Source organism: Hippopotamus amphibius, chromosome 8 (genome assembly GCF_030028045.1).
Source record: "Hippopotamus amphibius kiboko isolate mHipAmp2 chromosome 8, mHipAmp2.hap2, whole genome shotgun sequence".
NCBI lineage: Eukaryota > Metazoa > Chordata > Mammalia > Artiodactyla > Hippopotamidae > Hippopotamus > Hippopotamus amphibius.
Window position 1 is genome coordinate 100,023,467 of NC_080193.1, and position 12,440 is coordinate 100,035,906.

The window sequence follows — 12,440 nt, forward strand, 5'->3', positions numbered from 1 at the left end:
GTGGCGCAGTGGTTAAGAATCCGCCTACCAATGCAGGGGACACGGGTTCCAGCCCTGCTCTAGGAAGATCCCACATGCCACGGAGCAACGAAGCCCACGTGTCACAACTATTAAGCCTGTGCTCTAAAGCCTGTGAGCCACAACTACTGAGCCCATGTGCGGCAACTACTGAAGCCCATGAGCCTAGAGCCCGTGCTCCACAACAAGAGAAGCCACTGCAATGAGGAGCCTGTGCACCACAATGAAGAGTAGCCCCTGCTTGTCACAAGAAAGCCCATGTGCAGCAATGAAGACCCAATGTAGCCAATAAGTAAATAAATTTATTTATTAAAAAAAAAAAAAAAAAAGAACTACCATATGATCCAGTAATCCCACTCCTGGGCATCTGGAGAGAATTCTATTAAAAAAAAAAAAAAATGTAGGAATCGTAGATAGCTAAATATAGGTAAGCTTCTGGCTAATAGCATTAGCTATACTCTTGTTGTATTGCTTTATTTTTAGCAAATTGTAATAAAAAACATAATAGTGATGACACCAGCATTGCTGAAGAAAAATGAAAAAATTTCACAGGATTATCATGGGACAAGAATAAAATAAAATACCCAGTTTTTAACAGCCATAATAAATACAGAAAATAGCAAAGGGACAAGTTAATGATTTTTAAAACTCATCAGAAGAACAAAATCTATGAATTCTACTAGTCAAATGGTGTGTATGCTTAGTAAATCTCTCTCTCATGCTTGTGTGATTCTAAAAATTATTGATTTTTTTGCTTTCTATTAGAGAATGGATATGATATTGGGCACTCTTTTCAACAGTTTAGATTATATATGGTATTGCTTTAATTTTTAGATTCCATTAACTTTCTTGGAACACCTATTTTTAAAATACCTTTAGGGTTTGCCAATTACAAATAAGCAAAAAAAAAACCGCTTTATGTCATCTCAGTTTTGTTTATACCTTCCCATATAACTTTTTTTTTTTTTTTGAGTTCCACCTCTCTAGTTTTTAATATGGTAAAAGAAAATTCAACAATTTTGTCATATATTTTCATAACATATGATGAATCAAATTCCAGGAAGCAAAAATGAATAATCTGAGGTATTAATATTAGCTGTGAGAAGTTTTCACTGGAAAGGAATTATAGATACTATGAGATTTCCATTCTGGAAAGAAATAGAGTTAAAATAAGGTTGCTGGGTTTTTCCAGAAAAACCATAACGGGGGACATTTACGATATATCATTTTATCGATACCTGTGGCTGTAATCTTCAAGGCCCAATTCCAGAACGGGATGTGGTGGGGGAGAAGGTGGTACTTCGTTCTCAGCCCATCCGTCATTGGGAAGCAATAGCTCTATAAACAAAGAACAAATAAAGCTGTAGTAAACTGGAGGCAGAACCGCTCAGTGCCTGGTTTTGTTTCAGTCCATCTCTCAGACGTAATTTTCACCAACACAGAAACCAACCTTGATATAAGTAAGTCCTCATATAGAACTGAAGGATTCATATGCACACTAATACAGCCTGTATGAGGAAATCCGAGCCTGCTAATATGTTTTTATGCTGGTGGCCTGCTGGCAACCCCTGGCAAGTGAAGTCCGTGAATCTTTTTTTGAATTTTTTAAATTAATTTATTTTTTTAATTAATTAATTTATTTTTATTGGTTGTGTTGGGTCTTCGTTGCTGCACATGGGCTTTCTCTAGTTGTGGAGAGTGGGGGCTACTCTTCACTGTGGTGCACAGGCTCCTCATTGTAGTGGCCTCTCTTCTTGTGGAGCACGGGCCCTAGGTGCATTGGCTTCAGTAGCTGCAGCACATGGGCTCAATAGTTGTTGCTCACGGGCTCTAGAGCGCAGGCTCAATAGTTGTGGCGCACGGGCTTAGCTGCTCCACGGCATGTGGTATCTTCCTGAGGCAGGGATCGAGCCTGTGTCCCCTGCATTGGCAGGCGGATTCTTAACCACTGCACCACCTAGGAAGTCCCAAGTTCGTGCATCTTAACCACCTTTTCCCATCTAGGAAAGGCTGACACATATCCATTACCTGTGATTTGTAGAAGATTAACAAACCATTTCTTTTATGACTTACCGTTTTTGTAAACAAGACTCTGTAATGAATGCTCTGGATTAGACTGTGATTTAAGCATCTCCCTCAGTGACAAAAAGTACTTAAAAAAATCATGAGACATGGTGTATCTACTCACCATTAAGACACTGTAGAGGTAAAAAAAAAAAAATTCTTCTTGCATCTGTGTTATAGTGGAAAACCCTAAGTTTGGGGCCTTGGAAGCAAAAGACTGGGGTCTGAATTCTGGTTTTCCTAACTACTAAAAATGTTTGCTTTTTCAGTCTATTTTATATGGAAAAACATAGACATGCATGCTGAATATTATAACTAATAAAAAGTAAGGTTTGTTGAGCTCTTATTGTGTACCACACATTGAACTAAGCCTTATATATCACTTAATCCTTATTACTAATGAAAATAGCAAATAATGTATGAAAAAAATTATAGAGCATCCTGGTTAAGTGTTTGGTTTGTGGAGCAAGACTGAATGTTTCCAATTATGGCTTGGGATGCTGTATGAACTTGGGCAAACTACTCAACTTCTATAAGCCTTGGTTTTTAAATCTATAAAGTAGGGATAAGAATACCTTGATTGGAGGAGTACGGGGAGTATATAAGATAGTGCATATTCAAGCAGTGATTTATAAATGCAAAGTGCCAATAAACAAATAAAGGATTATTATTCTGTACACCCTAAACTCTGCTGTGGATCTATTACAGGGAGATATTGGTAAAAGGCAGACTGTTGCTGGACCAAGAAAATAATCTCTTTGTTCTTGAGAAATTCTACGGGTAACAACCTGTTTTGACTTGCCCACATGCTAGGTCTGATGGTTAATTTTATGTGTCAGCTTGACTGAGCTCAGGGTTCTCAAACACTTGGTATTCTGTGAGGTTGTTTTTGGGTGACATTAACACTGAAATCAGCAGACACAGTGAAGTAGATGGCACCCCCCCCCTTATGTGGGTGGGCCTTATCCAATCAGTTGATGGCCTGAATAGAACAAAAAGGCTGACCCTCCTCCAAGGAGGTGAGAATTGCTCCTGCCTGAGTGCCTTCTACCTGACACACTGGCTTTTTCCTGCCCTTGGATTCAAACTGCACCACTGGCTCTTCCTGGGTCTTGAGCCTGCTGGCCTTCAGACTAGGATGACACCATTGGCTCTTCTGGGTCTCAGCTTGCCCACTCACCCTGCAGATCTTGGGACGTGCCTGCCTCCATAATCATGTGACCCAATCTCTTACAATAAATCTCTGCCTATACATATACACACATGGGCACCCACACAAGTCCCATTGGTTCTGTTTCTCTGGAGAACCCTGACGAATACACCAGGGAAGGACTTGCTCCAGGCGCTGCCCCAGGGACCAGTATAAAATGGAGGCCGTTCTAGCAGTGCTGACGTGTTCCTGGCAATGAGGCTTGAAGCAGGAATCTGCTCGGTAAGATGATCAGGGTAGAGAAGCGTGATGGGCAACGGCAGCCAGCACGGTCCCCCACCCCAGTGATCTGGTATTTATGGCAGCAGTGAGGCAGCCAAAGATCTGCTGAGAGAAACAGAGCACAGGGCTGCAAGGTAGACTGGAACAAGGGACACATTAGGCTGACATCTTTTCCATTGGTTCTGATCACTCATCCTCAACTTCTCAGTCCATCTTTCACGGGTGGTAAACATAGCTGTGATCATGTAACTGCCTGTTCAAAAACATTTCAGTTGCACACAACTGCCTACAGAATACAGGTCTGTCTCCCTGGCAGCCAATTTTATCTCCTATTACACATTAGCCACTCAAGACTACTTATTGCTCCCAGACCACTGGGTTTTCCTACTCCAGTGTCTTTGCTCATAAAATTGCAAAATCCACTTCATCCAGTAAAGTCTCATCCTTCTTCCAAGGTCCACCTCAAATATCACCTTCTCTATGAAAACTTCACTGTTGCTCTGGGATCTGTCGGTACTTTTACAACAACGGTAGAGAATACTAGTGTTCCCAGTATTTGTGTTCTTCCTTTCTTTCTGGGCACACAGCTAGACCCCAAACCCCATTTTCTAGCCCTCTTTGTATCTAGCCTAGTTCTTGCCAACAGAATGTGAGTTACTGTGGTCAACGTTGTGCCCAGTCTCAGTGCTCAAGAAAGGGTATATGCAACTTCTCCACCTTCTCCCTTGTTCCCATCTATCAGCTGCAACCATGAGTGGATGAGGAACCAGAAAATAGCCCAGCTACCAATGGGAGGAGCCCAGGTTCCTCAATTCTCATTGGGATATGATTTGAGCAAGAAATACATCTTCACTATCTTTATCCACTGACATTTTGGGTTATTAATATTACAGAAAATAATTCTTGTGTAACATTTACCATATGCTGCTTTTGCAGTGAGCTATCAATCTATCATCTATTTACCTATATTTATTTCTCTTATTGGACCACAGATAACTTCCTTCTTGTCCTCCTCTTTTGCCTCTCCTTCCTCTCCTTCATCATCTCCTCTGGTTTTATTATGATCATTAACTTTCATTTTTATTTCATTTACATGAATAATTTATGTTTTTAAAGTAATGATAGGTGCAGAGGTAAGTATCTTCTTTGATGACTATCCTTGGTACTTTTTAAACAACAAATCTAGTTGCTGTAAAGAATTTTTTCCTTCTTGGCCCAAACACCTTCCTTTATCATCATGAAAATCTGGAATTTTTATCTCCTAAAAATAGTACACTGAGTGCACAACATAAGTCTAGATGGTCATTTTATATATTGCCTGTGAACGTTGCACCTCTAGTCACTACTTCATCGATGACCAAATGACCCTTATTTTAATCACCATCTTTTATTGTTATGACTTGTTTTATAGGATCCATCCTGCCAGGGCCAGATCAGAAAAGAAGGGCAGAAGAGTTTGTGCCTTTAGACTGGAGCTCAGCAAGCTACGGCCCTGGCTCCAAACCAGCCCGCCAACTGGTTTCATACATAAAGTCTCATTCATGCACTGCTGCCTATGGCTGCTTGCACACTACAGTGGCAGAGGTGAGGAGCTGCAACAGAGATCCTATGGCCTGAAATATTTACTATCTGGTCCTTTACAGACGAAGTGTGCTGACCCTTGCTTTAGACTGTTCTTGAGAACAGTAACAGCACTATATTCATCATTGCAGCCTAGCGCATTCTGCACAATGGAGGTATCCCATAAACGTCAGTCAAGTTGAAAAGTATAACTCAATTTCTGATCATCACTGCAGAGGCAATGCCTTACATGCTACGGGGGAGTGGGGGGGGGGGGGTGGATACATGCAGGTTCCCAAGAGGGAACATATGATAAATAATCACACTATTATGTCTCTTCAAAGGACCCCAGGGCACATGGATCCAGTGGGACAGGACACAGAGCTGAAACATTCAATCTGGGGTACGGATGAAAGGGCTGAGAAGACCTCAGTGGGTGACCCTGGGCAGACTTGGGGCAACGGGCTACTGGGGCAGGGGCTGGAGTTCACATGAACTGAAAGTGGGGAGGAAGCAGGAGCAGAGCACAAAGGGGAGGCGACAAGCACCAAGGCAGAGGGAAAGGCAAACCAGAGGCAAAGCGCGCAGAGGCTACCACTCGGCCCAGGGTGAGATCTGCCAGCAAGAGTCTTCAGCAAAGGCAGTGTTCATGCACTTCATTGCCAATCAAAGCCTTAATAGGATTTTACAGTAAACCCCTGGGACACAGCCTCCATCCTTATTACCACCTTGGAGCCGCACAATCATTCCGCTGAGGGCACAGCGAGCAATTCTCCAACACAAATGGGAATTTTCTGGTGTTATGATTTCTACGGACATTAGTTCTAAAAATACCTTTTCTCTGTAACAGCTTGACAGGAATATGTATATATAAGAAAATAACAGTGGAACAGTGGGTGGTACGTACTATTATTACACAAATAGATGGAACACAGCATATCAACATTGGACTTTTAAATATACAAAGGAAAGGAAGAAGGGAAGGAAAAAAAACCAGTTAATGTTTTGGCTGTAACAGTTTCTTTCCTCACTAGACATTACATTTTGTCAAGTCAATCTTGTTTTTCTAAAGGAGCTCCTTAAAAAGACTTGGTGGTGGCAAGTCAACACTCACTCAGGTTTCATGAGTCTTGGTGGCCTATGGCCACCGCATGTGCTTCTGAAACTCAGGAACTCTCAATGCTTCTTGAAAGTGAAAATGTTGTTAACACTACAAAGAGGTGACAAGCACGATATTCTTCATGTTTATAAATTCTGTTATGTATTTTTTTGGTCTCTCAGTCAATAGGCTTATATAAAAACTAAGAGCATTCCATCTACTGGCCTCTTACAATTAAATTTTAACACGTCTATGCTTTGATAAGCCTAATTCTTATAACATGTCTGAACCAAAGTATTGTATTGTATCAAAGATGCACAAGGAAATGATGACAATAGATCTTCTGTGCTTTTTAAAAAATAATGTTTAATGGAGTCACTTCTTAAAAGAAATGTATTTTTGATGTTACCCTGGAAAACTGAGGTGGGAGGAGGAAGTGTTGGAGCCCCACACTCATTCCACTGCAGCATTGCGAGCGATTCTCCAACACAAATGTAATCCTTGTGGCACGGATCTACGTCTCAGGAGGAAGGGAAGAGGCACTGTGCCTAGGTCTCTAATTGTTAAGTGAAATACAAACGCTGAACACTCTACTGAATTTCCAAAGCATTAGTGCATTTTATCTTTAGCATGTGTTTCGAGTGGACTTTATTATTTAATTTTTTTTCTGGGTGTATCCTTACACTTCAGTTCCATAGTTTCATTTTTTATCCTTTGCCAGCCTTCCTAGAAATATTATCCCATCTCCTTGAGTATTTCAATGCCCTCTAAAAATATACTGAATAATTATCACTTCAGCATCAATATTTTATAAGTACTGAAAAAGAAACAAGATAGGAGGTAACGTGTCCAATGTTCCTTTGGATGTCACTGGTGTAATTAGGAATAAAACCCTGAACTTGGATTGTCACTGGGCCACATGTTGTTTGAGAATTAAACGTCAATCAAGTTATATAAAGGCTGGAATGTTCCTAATCACCATTTGGACACAGTAGAGACAAGGCTTTTCTGGTGTGACGGAAACTTGCTGTTCTTTCCCCAGATTCTCCTGCAATTGTGACTGAAGGACTCAGAAGGAGATGCTGCTTTATCAAGAAAACTTTTAATTTTATTAAGGTGAGGAAAGACATATTGAGTGTTTCTTTATCTGACACAAAGTAAAGTCAGCTTCTAATGGACGTTCTTGGGGTGAGGCGAAAGAAAGGTTTAAAGAGACCAATGTAAGACAGGGCCCATGCTGTGGTTTAGAGAATGAACTTGAGTCAGAGAGACAGATGTATCCAGGTTCTATATGGTGTTGGGTTATCACTGACTCTCCTCTCTGTCTATTTCTTCATCTGTAAAATGAGGACAATAATAGTACCTACTTTGAGTGTGCTCACCACAGTATCTAACAGACAGTAAACCCTTAATAAATGGTCACAGCTATTGCTATTTCTCTCAATGAAATGGAAGAATACAGAGGAAAAAACAATATTCCATTCAGATGAAAGAATTTAATTTTAGAGGAACCTCAGATTTCCAACTCTGTTCTGATGGAGTAATCTCAAAGTTTAGAAACTGTTCCCCCACAGCTACATTTGGGTAACATCTTAAGTGTAAATAAGGGATTGATTATATAAACAGCACCTCCATTCACTAGACTACTATGCAACTACTAAATGTGATGCTATAGAATATTCAATGACATAATAAGATGTTCACAATGTGCTATTAGTTAAAAAAGCAATTTCCTAAAAACTTTATATAGTATATTTCATGTCATGTTATATACACATATTTACATGAAGGAAACACTTGAAATATATACATAATGTTATTGACCAGTATCTTTGATAGACAGAAGTATGAGTAACATTAAATTTTCTTTTTATTGGCTTTCTCTTAATTTGCTGTCATGAATATCTATTGCTTTTGCAGTATAAAAATTTAAAGTTACTAAAGAAAGCAGATGTGGGGAAAGAAAAGAATTTCCTTCGTGCCCTGAAGAATAATTTTTGAAAAACAAAGAAGAAAATCCAAGTTTTTTACATGCAGAGCTCTACTAGAAAAGTGATTTGTACGAGCTAATAAAGGAAAGACCCTGTCGTGAGATAATAAGGAGAACATACCAACCATCATATCATGGTCTTGGTTCACGGTATTTACCGCTCAGAAACAAGCATAAATCTGCGAATTGTGTTATGACAACTTTATGGTTAAATACCAGTCCATATATTTTGTAAGTTTAGTTGTTATTTATACTTGGTAACTTCCAATATTAAAAGATGGTTAAAAAACTGTAACGGTTTGTCCTTTTGTTTCTCTAGGCATGGTTTGTTTTATACATAACCCTCCATGTTTGGGGCAGCAAGCATAGAAACTGTCACTTAAACTGGAGGCAATGCCAGGAATCTGCTTCACAACTTGTGAGTCAGCTCTCCCACCCATCTCTCAGTGTTCACGACTCAGAGTAAAAAGTCTGCACTTAGTCTAATTAATTCCCCTTTGTTCCTCAATTTTTTTCTTTTTTTTTTTTTTTAAGTAAATACTCTCGCGTTTTCTCACACCACTTGCAGTAGATGAAAATGGATAGATTCTTACCTTTCTGTTTGTCTTGTGGACTATAAGTGCCAAATGCATGCAATGTACCATTATCATTTCTCCTGGAGGCCGTTACAGCGCTTTGACAGTTCTCATAACAGGGCTTAGAAAACGCCCCACATTCTGCAGGCTCCTAAGGGATGAAAATAAAAATTACATTCGCTTTTTTAATATGTTCCAACTTGGTCAATGGAAGCAAACTGAAAAAATGATCAATTTATGAATACTCTTTCAAGAGTCTATTGCACGTAAGTCTTCGACTGTGGAAAATCAAAATGGCCCTATCAGTTAAAACATCTTTGAATAGGAAATAAAAAATACTGACAATGTGGTGTTAAGGCTTAGGAGTGCTGATAGCCAGCACAAAAGAGGATTAACTTTATTATTCTTTCCCTCCACTTACAACTGGCTTCTTTCAAATTTTCTTCCATCTGGGAGTACAGCTTGTGGCAGTGTCAACATAAGAATTCAGTTCATGCCAAGGGTGTTTCTCTGCCAGCCAGCTGGTTCCTCTCTCTCTCTCCCTTGGTGACTAAGTGCATATGCTCTAGGACAAGTCAGAACCCAGGCAGGTTTGCCACTGAAATGCCACGAGTGTGTCCCACTGCAGACACTAGGCCTTTTGGCCAGGAGCTAAAACAAACTGCTGTGACAATGCCAGACAGTGGTTCTCTTGAGAGTTTTTCTCTTTTTCCTTATTTTCCCCTTCTATTTTGATTTTGACAATCTGTAAACAATTCATAGTTTCCTTAAAACTGCTATCTCCAGAATAACGCCCCCACAAGCCATGTTCCACAGGTGCTGCCCGATGTACTAGGAAGTGGCCGACTGCAGGGAGTTCGAGCTATTGTTCAAGACAAATGAGGCACAGAGAACTGCGTTTTGCTCTGGTTCATATTATGTGTCTTCCTAACAGATTTCAAAGAAGTGATTTGAAAGCCATCTCGGGGCCAGTTCCCTTGACCATTTGTGAGAGGAACATGCTGCAAACAGAAACACAGATCGGATCCCAAAAGCTCTTTCCTTCTGAAAAAGAGCATTTGGCCCAAACGATGCATTTGATTTATACATTCCTCTTGAGTTACAAAAAGTTGGTATCCTGCTAGTTAAACAAAATATTCAAAACATTCAATGCATGCATTCTTCATAATTAAAATGTTTTCAGCTGCGGAAGGTCCTTCAGCTTTTCGTTAAGGCTTATAACACTTTTTCCACACCCAGTGTTACCCTTTGCCCCTGTACTGTTAGTCAACCAACCCTGGTGCAAACTACTCTGAAAGCTGGAGTCCTGGCAGGTAGGAGAGGTATGACCTACCTTGCATAATAAAGTGCTTTAACAGCAACAACAACAACAACACGAACAAAAAAATTTTTTCTCTGCTTTCCCAGCTCTTGATAAATGACACAATCAATATCCCAACAACTGATCAGTAACCAGCCTAATTAAAGTATTCAGCCTGTAAAATAGAGCTGTCGTGGAGCCTTCCATTAGTGTCCCAGCCAATAAAAAATATAATGGATTTTTAAACATATTCTGCTTCCACCAAGCTGAGCTTACAGCCCAGGGGAGGGAAATGTTTTGGGCAAGGAAAAAAAAAAAAAAAAAAACAGGTCATAACCCATTTTTTAATACCAAGTCTCTAGGCTCAAATAGAATTACAATTGAACCTCAGGCTCATCCTTTGAAAAACATGTTTCTGTTTAAAATGATTTTGATTCAATCAAGGGCTCATTATGTATTCTTCACGAGGTCCTCATCAAAACTGTTTACGTATCTTGTACATCTGGGTAATGTGGGAAAATACCCCAACGACTATATATTTTGACTTTTCTTAAGTAGCGTCTTCAGTTTCTTTTTTCTTTTTTTTATATCAATATAATGTTCAAGTAACCATTTTGGTATTCTTCCCAAATCTAACTAATTGATTTCCCGGAATATATGAGCAGAGCTGAGGCCTTTTTCTAGGTTATGGATTCTTTTTCATCGTACCTAAGGGTGATTGCTGTTCCACTGGAGAATCCTCCAAAAACACAAGCACATAACATGCTTTGACATAGTAAAACAGATTTAAGAGATCAAATAGCTACAGATTTTTTTTTCAATTTAATAAAGATTAGCTGTACATTAGGCTGCTGTCTTTATATGAAAAAATACTCTTTAATCTTCACGGGTACCACAGAGATTCTCACTAGCTGAGAAAGCGAAGTGCCTCCTTGGCCCCCATGGAAAGCATGTAAATATTAGGGAAACTAAAAATGGAACTTGTTTAAATGTCCTCATAAAAATTGCTTTCTATCCCATTTCTTATTCCCAATCGATTCCCTAGTGAACAATATTAACAAGACACTCCTGAGGATAGGCAACGGACTGAAGGCTTAGTACTTTCTTCTGATGGAATAATTGTCAACCCAGCCCAGAGCATGAGAATTAAAATGAAAATACTTGCAGCAAAGGAGAAAGCAAATAATAAAGAGTTTCCACTTGATAAGTCAAAACAAAGAGCACTTATGCTCTAGGCATTCACATACTTTAGAGAAAGACATGAAACTAGGGAAGATGAGAGGTGGGGAGGGAACTCTTTTAGCAAGCATGTTCATTTTCCTTTTTTTTTTTCCCCCTTTTACTTTTGCTATCTGCTCAGATATGGAACTCTTGAGCAGTGTATTCCATTTCAGACTTTTCTATTAGTTGTGGTATCTTTGTTCCAAGACATCTTAAGGGAGATGTAAAACACAGATGCATGGAACGGCTGCTCAGGGGTCCGCAGGTCATACTTCACACCCACCTCCAACAACTGGGTTCTGTTGGAGGTCTACGGCTCTAGAGTGAGAACCAGTCAACCAGAATCTAGGGCTCTAGAGTGAGAACCAAAGTCAACCTGAAAGGAGCCGACTCTCTCATGGTTGGAAACAAGTGATACGGGTTTTATGACTATGTACATAAGTAAAATACATTAAATATTCATGGAAACCTCTCTGTCACTTAGGCAGACACAAATGTAGAAAATTAGTTGGCTCATTATATATAGTCACCAGTAATTGGCCAATTTACATTTATTTAACATTTACGAGGTTAAGTATAGAGGAGTAAAAAGGTACAGTTACTTCTTTCCAATAGCTGATAATATAACAAAGTAAGATATAGCTGATAAGTTTACCTCTTCAGCTTATCCTCTCAGATGAAGTAGGTCTCAGATGCAACTTTTATTCATTCATTTCACAATATATAATAACTGTCTACTAGGTGCTGGGAAATAAGGATTTATGAAGGGATAAGACAGACAATAGAATTGCTATCTAAAAGTACTAAGCACTTAGTCTTTATACAGCCAGGAAATGGCCAATGTGGGATTTTAACCTAAGTAATCCAAAACTCTAGAGCCCAGGCTTTTAACCGCTATCATTCCCAACTACCTTCTAGTCTTAATTTCAAAATCCTTTCATTTTAAAATTTTTAAGTTGAACTTATTATTAAAACTAATATTTTATATTAGTGTGTGTTTAATAGGATTCTTTTTTAACTTTGGGTATTACTGTATCACACGAACATTATTTGTCCTTAGAGAATATATGTGTGATTTGCTGATGTTTTTCTCAACTCTTAACTGTTATCAACTTTTTTCTTATCTTTTCTTAAAATAATTTTTAGGAGCATTTAATAATTATTCTCTCTATATAAGTGAA

At 39.1% G+C, this 12,440-nt stretch overlaps 1 protein-coding gene across 3 annotated transcripts in view; it reads right to left on the minus strand.

Annotated features, from left to right (window-relative positions):
- Positions 1-12,440, minus strand: part of PARD3B (par-3 family cell polarity regulator beta) — a 977,181-nt gene that overhangs the window by 390,819 nt on the left and 573,922 nt on the right. For all 3 annotated transcript variants that reach the window (XR_009055026.1, XM_057744363.1, XM_057744365.1), the window contains exons 13-14: positions 8,757-8,889; positions 1,257-1,356 (exon numbers count right to left, since the gene is read on the minus strand). Coding sequence is in view for 2 of the 3 variants with exons in the window: in XM_057744363.1 (XP_057600346.1) it covers positions 1,257-1,356; positions 8,757-8,889 (233 nt within the window). In the remaining variant the exon portion in view is untranslated. The remainder of the gene's footprint in view (positions 1-1,256; positions 1,357-8,756; positions 8,890-12,440) is intronic.